This window comes from Chelonia mydas, chromosome 1 (genome assembly GCF_015237465.2).
Source record: "Chelonia mydas isolate rCheMyd1 chromosome 1, rCheMyd1.pri.v2, whole genome shotgun sequence".
Classification (NCBI taxonomy): Eukaryota; Metazoa; Chordata; order Testudines; family Cheloniidae; genus Chelonia; species Chelonia mydas.
In genome coordinates this window covers 195,098,356-195,114,498 of record NC_057849.1, presented here as the reverse complement: position 1 = coordinate 195,114,498, position 16,143 = coordinate 195,098,356, and the positions used below count along the sequence as shown (strand labels likewise).

The following is a 16,143-nucleotide window of genomic DNA, read 5'->3' as shown; positions in this document are numbered from 1 at the left end:
AGACACCTGCCATCACTATCATGGCAGTAGCTTTCTCTAAAATTCAGTGTCATCTTAAACCAAAACAGCTTTCATTCTTTTAAGTCGCAATGGTTTTCTTAATTTTTTGTAAAACATCTAAATATCTTATCACTATGGGTAAACTCTAAATTGCATATTTTGATGCAGAGAAGAATTAGAATATATACATTTCTTAATAAGATTAAAACCTTTCTTCCCTCATCTGGATTATTGCCACCATTGTGGAATATTAAATCAGTTTAACACTTAAAATTTACTTTTTGTTATCACCTGCATTTAATTCTTGAGTGTCATTCAATATGGGCATGAAACCAGATTGGTCAGTTTAGGTTCTTGGTTCTCATGCTATATCACATCGACGTGTTTAGGTTTTACAACTACATAGCGTAAATGTTTAAATCCACAAAAGTATAAATTGTGTTGGAACAGAATCATGAATATACACACACAAATACACTTTTAATCATATTAGGATTTGTAGTATTTAAGAAATAAAACCTAAATTTCACACCTACAATATTGTCCCTTTAAAGCTTGGGAAACTCTAGTCTCAAAAAACCAACACCTCAACCCTTTAGGAATTGAAATACCTGGGACTCAGCAGTTTGATTGTCAGGCCACGACCAACTAAATGGGGGGCTGGCCGGGAAGTCGATGCAGTACAATGCATTTTAATTACTAGAATACTACATTAGCAGCACACCTAATCCAAGTAAGAGTCAGATTAGTGTTGTCAGACAGTCCAGCCCCACTAGATATCAGGTGAATTGGTACTTGATAAACTTACCATCGTGTGGGCCTCTTAACTTCAAGCCATTTCCCTGCTCTGTGTTAACGGCTCCCGAACAAGGTGATATCTTTATAATGTGTCTGAAATTGTAATGCTTTGCACATTGCTAGCTTTTTAAAGCTATTCACGAGGGAAGAATAAATATCCTCCAATAAAACGTCTGGGATTAAAATTCAGAGAAATTACCTAACTTGTATATTATCTTACACCAAGGGGAGCCAGGCAAAATTTCTAATGTACAACAGAAGGTCAATCATCATATACATCATAGGGAACAAAACCTTTTATTGTAGACAAATTCTACATACAGTTAATAAAAGCTGCTCAGGTTTGTGAATTACACTAGCTTCTCGGTACCAAGAGCCAAAATTCTTGATCCAGGGTGCTAGTGGTTGCGGGTGTAGGCAATATAGCTGCCAAATGCTCAAAACAGAACAAAAACTGCTATTCATGGGAGGAGTTTATTCTCCAAGGCAATTCTCCTGTTTATTACCAGTCTACCATTAATTCCAGACAGGGGTTTGAAATAATAATTTAAAAAAGGACAATATACACATTAGTGAAACCTGTCTGAAATGAGCTTTTTGCCCCCTTAAGGCTACAGAAAAATTAGCCAAACAAATGATCTTTAGCCCATAAATAGTGAAACTACGCCAGTAGTAATGGTCAAGTGATCATATGATCTCCAGAAGAGGGCCCATTTCAAGTCCACATAAAGTCACATTTATTTACATTCCATGCATGTGCTTTCTGATGAGGCTGTAGGCTCAGGATCCAACTTCTCTGGGAATTCTAGCTTCTCATAAACAGTCTCCTTTACAGGTAAATACTGAGAGATCTCATTAGGCTCCGTGAACAGGGAGGGTGGAACATGCTAAGGAGCAAATATTTTAGTTAGAAATAGATCAAGAGACAAACGAAGATTTTCACAGCAAAGTTTAAAGGGACCCAGTCAACTTAAACTCCCACCTGTATGAAATATTCACTGACTACAGTTAAAACACGCAATATCAGCCAGCTATATTCATTCAATGTACTTTATGCATTTAACTGAATGTTGCGTACACTCTGTTTTCCTGCTCTGTGACAGTCTTTCAGAACTAAAACATTTAATAGAAAAATATAATTGTAAGACCACAAAAACTGGCAGGGACACTCAAGGGCAAGCGTGGGGTACTCAAAACTACATTTCACTTTTTTTTTTTTAAACTGATTGTATTTTTAAATTGAATTTCTGCTCCAAAAAGTGGCTGAAAATGGTATTGTGGAGTCCCATGTTTAATGTCTCCCAATGACTCCAACATCTTCTATGGAGTAGCTCAGGTGTAACTGACTTGCACATCAACAATTCTGTTAATAATGTCAGTGCACTTCCTCTTCGTTCTGAAGAGCCCAATACAGCTACCAGTAAAAGTTTTAGACACCAAAGTCAGCAGACAGAATTCTGAATACACACAGGGAATCAATCTGTTCAGTAAATGGAACCATCAAAAAACCTGCATTTTCAGAGCAAAAATGCTCTAATTCTAAGTGTTTAGAAATATTTCATTCAAGCATCTTAAATTAAAACCAGATAATTCAATGAAAGAGGCATTTCACAAACTCTCTTCTCTATAGGTGCTTCCAGAGACTACACTGCCACATTACTTACAAGAAGTCTGAAGGAGAGTTATTCTGAGAACACTGACTTCAAGCCTTATATTACTCAAAAGTTGCTGAAATGCAGCCCACACTGCAGCCTGTTCAGGCTTTTATCAAAGCACAGTGCTGGTGAATTTTGAAACTGGCTCTTAACATAATGTGCTGGGTTTCATACTACTCTGAACGATTTTTAGATCCGATGTTCCCAATTTACAAGTCCAAAGCTGACTTTTATCTAACAGGTAGCTCTGCAAACTCAACTAGGAAAATCCATTTGTGCTCTGTCCCTTTATCATGACCAGCAATAAAGATTCTGTAGCTTAGATGATCATTTTGAAGCATGTGGCAGAACAGCATCCAGTTCACTCCGCTAGCTATGTGGACTCTACAACACAAACTTAGATTCTGTCATTAAACAGATTTAATTCAGATATGCAGGGATCATATACTGTATGCTGAATAAGAAAGGGTCATTCTTATAGCATAATCCCTTACTTCTAAGGATCTCCAATGTTTTACAAACAAAGCCCCAGAAATCCCCCCAAAAATTAGTGCAGCATTAGCCTCATTTTACAGATGGGGAAAATGAGGCAGAGAAACATTAAGTGATTTGTCCTAGGTCACACAATGAGTCAATGGTGGAGTCAAGAAAAGAACTCGGTAGTCCCAACTCTTAGTTCCTAGCTCTAACAACTAGATCTTGCAGCTCTCTAAGCGCTTATACTATTGTACAAATGCACTTTAGTAGCATAAGACCACAGGCCTTTCAGTTTTAAAGGCCAATTATAGCATTCACATCAGCCAGTCTGCATCAGTCTGTGCTAGTAAATAGACCTCAAATATTGCTAGCAGTGTAGGCAACCACTAGTCTGCGGAATTAATTGCCACAGGAGATCATGGGGTCTTAAATTGTGGATGAATAAATCTATTATTTATAATAATTCTAATATTTATAACTATTCAAACAAAGATGAATAGTAATATAGTACCATGTGTCACTTTATGAGCAGATTATCTACAAGGGCCAAGAATCAATCTTCCTCCAAATAGCATTGCACAATGGTCAGGAGGAGTTTTGCCTCTCTTGAGGTACCAGGCTAAAACAAGCAGAGCTCTGACCTGATATGGCACTTTCTACACCAGTCATAAGACACTGAAGCTAGTATACATGGAAAACATGTTTAAAATGCATTACCGTTAAGCTTGAAATTTTGCTTTCTTTAGATGTGTATTCCCGTAACATGTAGGGCTTGTCAGCCTAATAAGAGAAAACAGTCAAAACAGTTACAAAAATATATTCTCTAGTATTCCGTGAACTGAACTTTGTAAATAAACTGAATTTGAATACATCTGGATTTTGTTGGCTAAAGATTTTTCAGTGTAGAGACTAGAATTTAAGTTTACTGTGGGAAAAAAAATGAAGTTTAGCAATTTCAATCTAGCTCCCAGCAGTCATTTTTCTGCAAAACAAGAACTATAATTTAATATATTTGTTAATCTTTGCTCAGGTGAAGCCCAATTATTGGCATCATCAATGGCATTGAAGGGAGGAACAAACAATACATCATGTTCATCCCAGAAGTGCCCTGATCTCATTTCATGGGATGCTTGGGCTCAAGTGCAATCTTAGGAGTTTCTTGCGCCTTGGTCTGGCAACAGCATCACAAAAATTCCCCCGAGAAGAGTGCAGTCTGCGGCACTCTCCAAAAGTCAGCCATAGAGCAACAAGGCAACAACAAAGAGGTATCTATCCTGCCAGGGTATTTTTCAACAACAGAGACAGGGAAGAAGCAGCAGAATATGGCAGCCCACCTTTAAATACTGAAGAAGGGGTCAAATTTAGATGCCACAGGCACCTCACCATCACAAGTTCTCTTCTCCTCCAAATGCTTGGTTACAGGTCTGGGGAGCTATATGACTTGAGAAGCAGAAAATTCAGACTCCAAGGGAATTTCTCAATTTGTACCTACAGTACAGTGGATTTTGACTTCCACAGAAGGCTGTCTTTTATTCCAAAATGATCTACCTGTCATGGAGCCAGACACTATGTGCATGTGACTCAAATGGCTGCACAAAATAATGCTGAATTATGTCCTGTACTGAGCAATAAACATATAGCCAGTACCCTCTGCAGCAACAGCTAGACGGTCCCAGTAGTCATATAGCTTTCTACCTGGTTTAACAGAGTAGTAAAGGAAGGAGACCTCTAAAGCATATACTATCCAAGCATCTTTAAGTGCTTTATAGACAGCTTCATAATAAATAAAGCTTAATAAAGCTTCAATATCACCTATTCGGTAAGTTATCCGCATTTTAAAGATGGGAAACTAAAGCAGAGGAAAACCAACTTCCCCAAAATCATATCATGAGTCACAGATGGAACTGGGAATTCTGACTCAGTTCTATATGCAAGCCACTAAAATGTACTCCCTCCTCAAAAACTGGAAAATTATGTAAAATACATAAACAAACGAGATGTGTAAATGCTGCTGGGAGCCACAACAAGCCAACAGGAGATGTCTGGAGGTTGGGAGCAATTAGCAGAGAGAACAAGATCATAGTGTTCACTTTGTATGTTCCACTTCTTTCCCTTACCCTTTGTCTCTCTTGTCTGTTTAAACTATAAGCTCTTCAGGTCAAGGACTGTCTACTACTCTGTGTTTGTACAGTGCCTAGCACAATGGAGCTCCATTCTTAGTGGGTCCTTGGGCATTACCGTAATAAATATGCATAAAATAATAAATTCAAAGTTCAGTTCAGTTAGCCTCTACTCTCCCTAACCCAATATCAGCATTGCTGTGACTTCTGCAATTCCTCTGACAGAAAGTAACACTAGAGAGAGTCAAGGTGGGTGAGGTGATATCTTTCATTGTACCAACTTCTGTTGGTGAGAGTGACAAGCTTTTAAGCTCACACAGAGCTCTTCTGCAGGTCTGGGAAACTTACTCATTTTAGCTGTGACACTGAATTAGTTTCCCAGTTCTGCAGAAGAGCTCTGTGTAAGCTCAAAAGCTTGTCTCTCTCACCAATATAAGTTGGTTCAATAAAAGATATTACCTCACCCACTTCATCTCTCTAATATCCTGGGACGGACACGGCTACACCACCACTGCATACAATGACAGTACCACTGTACGGGCCATATTCTGCCAAGTGGAACATGAAACAGACATCAAGGATATAAGTGTTTACCTCATGGTAAAGTCTTGTATCATTCATCCTGATAAGTACACCATCAACGCGCAAGAAAAACCTCAACAACACAAAGAAGCTGGAAGGCATTACTCTCTGCAAAAAAACAAGATGTTTCATTTGACACATTATGACATTTTACTGTCAAATATGCAGCTATTTAGCCAGATGTTCAGAACCACTAGTGTTAGTAGCGCTTGGACTGTTCCAAGCCACAGTCTTGTGAAGAGTATAAGCTCCACTGGACTGAATGGGAGGCAGTGAGCTTTAAATGGTGCAGTCAAGGTCTGTGCCTAATGATCTGTTATAGCTGCCTCAAAAGATTGAGAAAATACCAATGTACATAATTAATATGATTCATCAAATTATTACATAACATTTATAATGATCCTGCCCTGCCTATTACCGTGACAGGGGAAAAGATTGTTCCTTGTAACCTCTGATACCAATATCCTTTTCTTCTACAAGATTATGCCTTTAGAAAGAAAAAAAAAAAAAAAAACTTACATTTTAAATATATTTGCCAGTTGGGGCATTAAATGTCTCCCAAACAGACATAACTCCTCAATATTATGATCCAGGCCATCACGTAAGACAGGCCTCACCCCCCAACGGTAATTCGACACTGCAGTTGTGAACCAGCAGGAGTAGAGACACGCACTAGCTTGGTTTACATTAGCATGCTAAAAATAGCAGTGTGGCCGCAGTGGCATGGACAGCAGTTTGAGCTAGCCACACAGGTACAGTCACACCCAGTCCTCTGGGTATGTACTCTAGTGGCTAGCCCAAGCCACTGCCCATGCTGCCATGGCCATACTGTTATTTTTAGTGTGCAAAGTGTGTGTCTCTCTACCCAGGCTGGGAAGCACACCCCTCGAACCCAAGCAATGGGGATAGATTCCATCCTATTCATTTAAGGATTTTGTAACAAAAGAATGAACACTAGGACGTTGATGGTAATTGATACACACTTCTACAGCATTCACAAAGTGCTTTACAAATTTCAGCCAATTAATCCTCAACTCCCCTTGTGAAGCAGATGAGAAACTGCAGAAGCAAGCTGTTATTATAGAGGGACAGAGTCAAGGTAAATCCCCTTTAGAAATGTTCCTTACCTGTAACACTAAAACCACCTTGATTATTTACACTGAAGGAATTTTTAAATTTTAGTTTACTGTACTGTTACCACTTTGAATCCAAACAGCTTGTGAAAGTTTGGGGACCTGTGGGTTGTTCCCGTTGGGAGAAAACACTCATGATGGAGTCTGGTATTTTTGTTTATTTACAAAGAATGTACAAAGTCCTCTTTCTTCAAATGCAGCAGGAACAAAACAAAAAACCCAGAAAAACTAAAAAGGAGATTGCTTCTTTGCTCACAAAACCAAACTTTCAGCCAGTACGCTGACCCAAAACCTCTCCTCTCAGCATGTCACAGGGCCACACTACTGTGGTTCCAGGCTATGTCTGCTTAGCACTCTCTCTCTGCTTCAGCTTCTGTGCACGTCTCACCCACAGAACACTCCTCCCTTACTCAAAAACAGTACTCAGTTAAAAAAAAAATAAAAAAACAAAAACAAAAAACCTCCACCAAAGTCTTTAGAACTCCTGAGTGACCTTGAGTGTGCCTTTGTCTTGGAGGCCACAATTGTCTTACATTTAACCTGAAAGAAGGCCTGCTGTTCAACTCATCAATTTAATGGGTTTTAACTAAACCTATAACAGTACATTAGGTCTGCTTTTTACTTTCCTTAACTGCAACTCAAGAGAAGATTTTTTGGGGGGTGGGGGAATATGTACTTAGGAAGTGATTAAACTCACTATTTTTACACTCAGGCTTGAAACGCCATGATCATGAAGCTCATCTTCAAACAGCAGAACTTCTTCAAAAAACATAATCTGTTCCCGGGCTTTCAATTTCTCTGTATCAATGTGATCAGTTGTAGGTACAACCTAGGAAAATTAAGTTCAAGAATAGTTAGCATAATTTGGCAGCGATGTTGTAGCAGTGTCGGTCCCAGTATATTAGCGAGACAAGGTGGGTGAGGTAGTTACTTTTACTGGACCAAATAATTCTACTGGCCCAATTTCTCTTGATGAGAGAGACAAGCTTTCAAACTTACACAGAGTCTTCTTCTCACCAACAGAAGTTGGTCTAATAAAAGATATTACCTCACCCACCTTGTCTCTCTAGCATAATTTGGCATAAGATATCTGCAGACTATGTCTTCTGCTGAAAACCCTGTACTCTCCAACTCCCTGGTTTAATACATCTTTACTTCTGTGGTGCTCAGTCAAAAGTCTCTGAGCTTCTTATAGAAAACATTTGCTAAAAGCTAAAAATTCAAGAGTAAAGTTTGGGATTTCCCATGAGCTGTCATTTTGCAAATTGGGGCAGGCTAACCATGGGTTTTGCTAAATTTCACTTGAAAAAAAAAAGTATCTGCAAACAATTTTAACTGAATTCTGGATTTCAAACAGTTGGGGAAGTACTGAGAGTATTGTGATGCTGGCCGCCCAGGAGCCAGCTCTTGCCAAGACTGCAGGCATTAGCTAAGAACTGACAAACTCATAGCTGGAGACCAGACCAGCTCGTTTATGTGTCAGTGTTGCCCAAAATAGGTATTAAGTCTTATAAGAATATATTTAGGGTTTAGAGTCTGTAGATTGTTTGCAAGTTTCTGCATGAATTCATTTTATTTGTAATGTCTGCATTCCATGCTATCAGGAAATATGTACGTTTTGCTTTATAACTTTGAAAATGTTTGCTCTAATCTTGTGAACTCAGATGATAAGAGTGCTCCCACCAGCCTGTTCAGAAGAACTACCAAAATCGGATGGGCTATCAAGGAACATCGCAATACAAAGGATTAGTGAATGGCTGTATCACATCTTGGAAATGCCATGTGCAAGGAAGCTCATTCAGTGGACTTGCAGGCCAAACGAAGGAAATAAAACAAAGGCCAGGAGTACACTGCAGACCTATATTGGTATAACTTTAGCAATCCAAACCCCTGAGCAATGCAGTAATACCGTCCCAATCCCCCATGTAGACAGCACTATGTCGGCGGGAGAGCTTCTCCCACTGACACAGCTACTATCTCTCAGGAAGTAACTGCCAATGGGCAAAGCTCTCCTGTCAATGCAGTAGCGTCTTCACTAAGGCGCTGCAGCTGCGCCACTGTAGCACTATACATGAAGACAAGCCCAAAAACACATGAACATTTCCATCTCTTTACTGTTTGAACTCTCACAGGGTCAGAGACACTAAACGGAAGCCAGAGATCCCCAGGTGTTACCTCTGGATCTGCCCTGAAAGACATTTTGAATTGACAGATCACAACTCTGTCATTCTTGGGATTTTTATTGCAACTTATTTGTGCGTATATGTTTGCTTGCTTTAACCTGTAACTAACTCATTTCTTTTAAAACCTTTAGATAGTTTTTACAGGATTGGCTACTTGCATTGTCTTTGGTGTAAGATCTAGGGTACCAATTGATTTGGGGTAAATGACTGGCCTCTTGGGACTGGAAGCAATCTGAATATTTTGTGATTTTTGGTGTAAATGACCATTTATCACTAAGTCCAGCTTGCCTGGATGGCAAGATAGACTGAAAAGTCTAAGGTTACTGTCTATGATTCCATTGTAAGACTGGTGTAGTGATCCAGGAGTTCATATTTGTCACTGGCTTGGTGAAATCTATTTATAGACCATACCACCATTTTGGGATATGTGTCCTGTTTTTGTCAGTCTGCCCTGAGGTTGGCACTCACAATCGTGAGCCAGACCAGACAATGTGACATGTATTAATAGATACTTCTGAATAGTATTTTGGTTATAAATACTGTAAGCGTCTATATTTTATATGGAACACCAAGAATTTTTATAGACAGACAAATAAAAAAATGCTTCTTCCCCTTACCCAAGTTTTCTGTGCAGTTATCTTTCTCACTTCCCAGGTCCTCTCATTCTGTACACACACGCAAAGCTATCACTTTTATCCTCTCTGAAAAGGTACCAGGCCAAGGGCCATTTGGCCAACATGAGAAGTTTTATATTTATATAGCACAATTCATTCCAAAGGGACCCAAGAGTTTAGGGTTTTTAAAATAACTATAGTAAGGCTAGGGGATTAACTAGAATCATCTGCCTAGTAGAGGTAGGGGGTTGAGGGGTTTGGGTTTTTTTTGCTTGTTAATATCAAGCAGATGCGCTGGGTATTTCAGAGCTACTTTAAAATGGTTACTTACGATCGGGGAGAGGTTGTCACAAATGAGGTATGAACACAGTTATTACTGTGTGTAAACACAGCACCACTGATTAACAGCCAAATCTGGGGTACAACGTCACAGCCAACTGGCACGCTGCATGCTTAGAGTACTACAGAATTACAGGAGAACTTCAGTCTTCATATATCTGGGGAGTTCAGGACTTCAGTTGTAACCCAATAAACATTAAGAACCCACACACACACACAAGCATATATTCCAAATACAAGGGACTTTGGGGGCATTTTTATATATAATTCAGATTTTAAAAAAACCAAACACTAAATTATTCAAAGTGAACTGTGATTTGCTTAAAAAAAAAAAATACTGAAGACTCCATAAATCCCAATTATACTTTGAAGGCAGATCTCTTCAAAACTATGCAACCTTATTTTGGAAGGCGTGCTTTGTTTTTCAATAAGTCGAAACACAATGTGATGCAATGAGCATTTAACGAGGAGAAAAGACTCACTTTTAACTTTACAGTTTCTCCTAATAATGTTCCTTTGTAGTCTGTCGTATAGGTCCAATCATATGGTTTAACTACTTCTTTTGTGTGTTCAGCCTCAGTCCTCAATAAAGGAAGAGAAAACAACACACTTTGTAATAATCATTTAACATTACAATACCACATATAAGAGACACATACCCTGGTCCCAACACTGATGTCCTTAAACAGTCAAAACTTCCTGGAAATAGCGGTTTTGCCTGTGCAAAGACACTAGTGTCAGGCCACATCTATACAGTACTGCTTCTTATTGACAATATCCATATTTATCCAGCAATTTTGAAGACCATTCTAAGCATCAACTCCCATAGCGTAAATGCTTCGTTCATATGATTTTAGTCAGAAATCTTTAGTTTAATGTTGTCAAGTATTGTACAATTTAAGTTTGCCCGTTCAACCCAAGGATTCTGCTGGCAGAATGTATCTTAGGCATTTGTACAGTTCTGATTCTTCTGTGCCTCGCTTCATATACTGCGAGCATCACTGCTAACCACCTGATAAATACACAGTAAAACTGTGTATCAAGACTAAATGCACAACAAAAAGGAACCTCCAGTAGCAACATTTTGTACTTGTGTAGCACCTTTCACTTTAAGATGTCAAAGGGCATGATCTTGCAACGTTAAAGTCACAACAGGAATTTTTCCAGTGACTTAAATGGATGCAGAATCAAACCCAAGTCCTTGACAAGTGTTAAATAAACCACAATACTCCTGAGAAGCAGGCAAGTATAACTATCCCAGTTTTACAGATGTGGAGACTGAAGCACAGAAAGTTTAACTGACTTTCAAGACCACACAGTAAGTGGCAGAGCCTTGGCTACCAGTCTCCTGCATTAGCCACCATATCACACTCCATCCCCCATCACATTAGTGCTCAACCTGTTACTGTGGTTATACCGCAGTGCTCACCTGCTCTCTTGCCATTCCTCTGCACAGGCCACTTTAATCATACCTTGATAGTTATTTACACATTTTAAAGCATCTGTTGCATTGAACTCAATTCCAAAGCCATAATCATGCTGAATTCTTAGGATGTTGTCTCCAAACATCATTTCTGGGAGGGAAGGCATGTGCAATTCATCAGCTAATCTGCAAGTGGACAAAGAGGTTAAATCAATAAGGTTGCAATCTACGTTTGCAGGACTTTGTAACTGTGCCCACAAGCATAGTTTAATTTGAGTGATCATTGTCCCTTCACACTACAAAATATTCCAATAGTCTCCTCTTTTCCTCAACACTGTCGGAAGTTCTCTTAAACATGAAGAAGTTCACAAGTAGACAGCTGTGGTTGGTCTACACTAGAAAATTAGATCGACCTAATTAGATCATCACCCCTGAGCAACGTATTTAAGCTGATCTAAGCCCCTATGTAGACAGTGCTAGATAAACGGAAGAATTCTTCCATCGACATCACTACCACCTCTCAGTTTTACTACAGTGGCTGGAGAACCCCTCCTGTCACCTTAGTAAGCATCTACACTGAAGCACTCAGCTGTGCCACTGAAGCATTTTAAGTGTAGACATAGCCTTAGTACTACTTACCACACAGTATTACTTTAGAGCAAGATAACGATGCACGGGGAACCTGCATTTTTATTAGTAGTTTTACTGTGGCAACACCTAGGAGGGACAGACATGGACCAGGACCTACTGAGCTAGGCACTGTACAAGTGTAGTATTACTCTTTTGAACTACCAAGACAACAACTCACCAGAGTTGAGATATTTGCTTCAGAAGCACTTAAAGGCTACATGGGCAGTCTGCCCATTTAAAAAACTAGCTTCAGTTGAAGAAACATATGGCAAACAGAATGGCTCAGAGGATCAATACAGTGAGATGCAACCTTTCATCTTTAGGTTAGCAGTTCTAAACCTACTCTGATTGGTAACTGATGGAAGTTTTCATTATCTAGCAGGTGTTCAGTTATCTATGAGGAGTTAATATCTCAATTAGAGAAAAATAAGCATCTACATTGCAAACAATTGGCACTCTTTTGGGGTAGTTTCAGGAGACATGCGAAAGACTGTGTGGGCAATGCAGACTACGGTTAGATTCTCTCCCCTACAAGTGGCCCATGCAGGTCAGGCTTGAGGAACATTGGTAGGGCTTACTGCAGGAAAGCTGACAAGCTACTATCATCTCTGGAGAATCTGCTCTGCAGACAAAAGGATTAAAAAGACAAGAATCCATCTCTCTTTCTCTTTCTCTTCTGTAATTGTGATCATTGTGCAGAGCTATGAGCTGAAAAATGCAGTAAAAGTTATTTTAGTCACTAAAGCAAGCAGCTATAACTTAAGAAACATCAGGACCAGATAGAATGAGCAAGGTGCCATTTTTGCAGTCACTTTTCAGACTAGAAGTGCATTGCATTTGTACAGTACCCAGCACAATGGGGTCCAGCTTTATGACTAGGGCTCCTAGGTACTATGAAATAGTGTCCAAACCTTATGATTTCATCTGCCTACATTTATTATACACTTTGCTACAAAATGCAATTAAATAGTCTATTCAGGACTTCGCACACAAAAAACATTTTTCAACATGAGACAGCCTTATATAAAAGAGCTTTTTAAGAAATAAGTTTATAACAAGCAAATGAATCACACAAAAATAAATGCAACACAAGCTGAAAGTCACAGATTGGCAAGAGACTGAGAAGAGCTGAAGTAAGTCTGACAGATTTAATTTACCATAGGATTTGAGATCCAGAGATAGCAAACTGTGAAAGATGGTTACTGCTAAACAAGCTCAGACTTTACTTTTAGTATCTGAAATATTTATATTTACTTTAACGTCCAAGTTTCAAACAAACTTTAGTCAGGTCTGAAGAAAGCAGTTTCCCCCACTGCTTTATAGAAACAGAAATTGTTGCCATGTGTGAACAGGCGAGTGGTCCATTTGTAAGAAAACCTGAGTTGAACAGTCCACAACAAAAGTCCTGAATACCTTAGGAAGAGGAAAGCAAAAACATCCCTGCCTCTCAAACCAAAAGATGATCCACAGTATCACACAAAGGATGCAAAAGAAACTCTTGACCCCAGCTGATGGCCCTTTGCGACTTACATTTATTGGGGTTCTTTTTTCATAGTAGTTCTTTCTGCAGTGGCTCTTTAAGAGATTACCTTAGCAGAAACTCAGCTCTTGCTCAATAATGATATGCCTACACTGCATTGTAAACTCAGGTCTGTGGAGCCCATGCTGGGGACTCAGGCTATATCTACATCAGCACTTTTGTCAGTCAGTGGTGTGAAGAAGAAAAAAACACCCCACACCTACGACCGACGTAAGTTTCACCAACAAAAGCGCCAGTGCGGACAACTCTATGTCATCCGGAGATGCTCTCCCGCCAACATAGCTACCGCCACTCACTGGGGGTCGTATAATTATGTCAACAGGAGAACTCCCTCCGTGTGGGTGGACAGCAGGGGGGTTTGGGCTCAAACCACAGCTTGAGCCCAGGTTTACAACGCAGACCCGTCAGAGGCGCCCTCCCGCACTCGCTGAGCGGGCACAGACAGGCCCCGCCCACCACCCAGGGAGAGCCCGACCGGTCAAACCCGAGCCGGGTCTGTGACCCACCCCACGCCCCCATCAGGCCTGGAAAAGGCGTCAGCGGCCACGACCCCCCCGGCCCCGCGGGCCCCGCCCCCACCTCTCGGCCTGGGCCGATTTCATGATGTGGGTCCGGGCGGCGTTGAGTCTCCAGGGCCCGAAAGTGAAGTCGCGGCTGGTGCTTTGGAACACGGGGTACATGGCGGGGCCGGCGGGAGGGGACAGGAAGGGGACGCGGCGGGGAGAGGGAGAGGAGAAAGAGGCGGTTGCCGGTCTCCCCGCAGCACCAGCGCCGCCGGAACCGGAATCCACTCCCCGCCCCCCTGCACTTCCGCTTCCGGGGTCACTCACCTGGGCGCGCGCCAGAAAGAAGCTGGCGTCGTGACGCGAGGCTGGCGCCGCGGACGGAGAGAGGGAGATGGGAGCGCGGAACATGAAAAAGAGGCGGGCGCGGTCACGTGACAAAGGCCCAGTCCCGCGGGGGACCAACGTCTCCCAGCGAGCCCTGGCCGCGCGCCGGGCGTCTCGGCTGCGGGGGCGGGGCGCCAGCCGCGCGGAGCGAGGGGAGGTGCCTGGCCCCCGCGGGGCGCCTGCGACCGGCGCTGAGGGCGTGTAAGGCTCCCTGGGGCCAGCCCTCGGGGCAGGGGGGGGCGGGGCTCGCTCCGCCAGGGAGACGGCGCGGTGTCATGAAGGGTGCCTGAAACGTGTGGTCCTATTTCAGTCTTCCCTCGTCGGTCATGTTTTATAGACCTTACATTTTCACAAGCTAAGTGTACTCTCTGTGCCATTATCTCAGTCATTAAGATTTTGAATAGAAACATATTCAGAGCTGATCCCTGGAGAACCCCACACGTGATGCCCGTCTTATTTATCGTTATGCCAGTCTAGGTTTCATTTTCCTAGTTTGTTTATGAGAAGGTCATGGGTGACAGTACCAAAAGCCGTACTAAAGGCAAGATATGCTACATCTACTGCTTGTAGGCTTTTTACACTGTTAAAGAAAGCTATCAGGTTGGTTTTACATGTGAGACTGCTTGAAATACCTTTTTTGCAAAAAGAAAAGGAGTACTTGTGGCACCTTAGAGACTAACCAATTTATTTGAGCATAAGCTTTCGTGAGCTACAGCTCACTTCATCAGATGCATAATGTGGAAAGTATAGAAGATCTTTTTATACACACAAAGCATGGAAAAAATGGGTGTTTACCACTACAAAAGGTTTTCTCTTCCCCCCACCCCACTCTCCTGCTGGTAATAGCTTATCTAAAGTGATCACTCTCCTTAATTGATTATCATACACATTGTAAGGAGAGTGATCACTTTAGATAAGCTATTACCAGCAGGAGAGTGGGGCAGGGGGAGGGAGGAAGAGAAAACCTTTTGTAGTGATAAACACCCATTTTTTCATGATTTGTGTGTATAAAAACAAACATCTTCTGTATTTTCCACAGTATGCATCCGATGAAGTGAGCTGTAGCTCATGAAAGCTTATGCTCAAATAAATTGGTTAGTCTGTAAGGTGCCACAAGTACTCCTTTTCTTTTTGCGAATACAGACTAACACGGCTGTTACTCTGAAACCTTTTTAGCAAAGCTGGACCTGTCGCTGCTGCAAACTGTAGGGATGTGCGACCTGTGACACTGCAACATGGTGAAGCGAATTCCTACAGACAGCACTTTCTCGTACCAGTGGTATGCGAGACTGCTATCTGTAGGTATCAGCTACATCAGATAGCCTTAATGAATTCTTACCGTTAGCAGTTCCTGAGAGCTTGTGACGGGCTGTACCTGTTAGCCCTGTGGTGTTCTGAACAACATTAACTATTAGGCTAACAGAAAGTGAGATGGATTGGGTACGAGCTAAAGATATGACAGTCTTAACTCCTTTGCTGACAAAACATGAAAATAACCTTTTCCTTACGTATGTTTCTGGATGGTACACAGCTGTGACCAGCTCAATTAGGGCCCAGCTGGCCCTGATAAGAGGGCTGTGGGCCAGAAGCTGGAGAAGTGTCACTCTAGCCTCGGAGTGAGTGGGAAGGGGAGTAAGGTACCTGAAGTGGAGCAGTGCTGGGGAAGGGAAAGGGGAGCTGGGGAGCTCCAGCCCCTTAAACCCCTAGGCTGCAGGCCTTGATGAAGGCCTTTGAAAAGGTACTGGGGCTGCAGCACGGG

The 16,143-nt window shown here is 41.5% G+C and overlaps 1 protein-coding gene across 3 annotated transcripts; it reads right to left on the bottom strand.

The window, feature by feature from the left end:
- Positions 1-1,079: 1,079 nt before the first annotated feature.
- On the bottom strand, positions 1,080-14,309 carry TIPRL (TOR signaling pathway regulator). Of its 3 annotated transcripts, XM_037908595.2 has the most exons (8): positions 14,074-14,209; positions 13,209-13,367; positions 11,331-11,510; positions 10,384-10,483; positions 7,463-7,594; positions 5,645-5,740; positions 3,648-3,710; positions 1,080-1,685 (listed from the first exon to the last, which is right to left on the bottom strand). In XM_037908595.2, exons 3-8 carry the CDS (start codon positions 11,489-11,491, stop codon positions 1,536-1,538), a joined length of 702 nt encoding a protein of 233 aa, XP_037764523.1. In that variant the 5' UTR covers positions 11,492-11,510; positions 13,209-13,367; positions 14,074-14,209; the 3' UTR covers positions 1,080-1,535. The 3 variants fall into 3 exon arrangements, with proteins under 3 accessions (XP_037764523.1, XP_037764516.1, XP_043394550.1); XM_037908588.2 differs by lacking the exon at positions 13,209-13,367 and having other exon boundaries at positions 14,074-14,309; XM_043538615.1 differs by lacking the exons at positions 13,209-13,367; positions 14,074-14,209 and adding an exon at positions 13,485-13,928.
- Between the last annotated feature and the right edge of the window lie 1,834 nt (positions 14,310-16,143).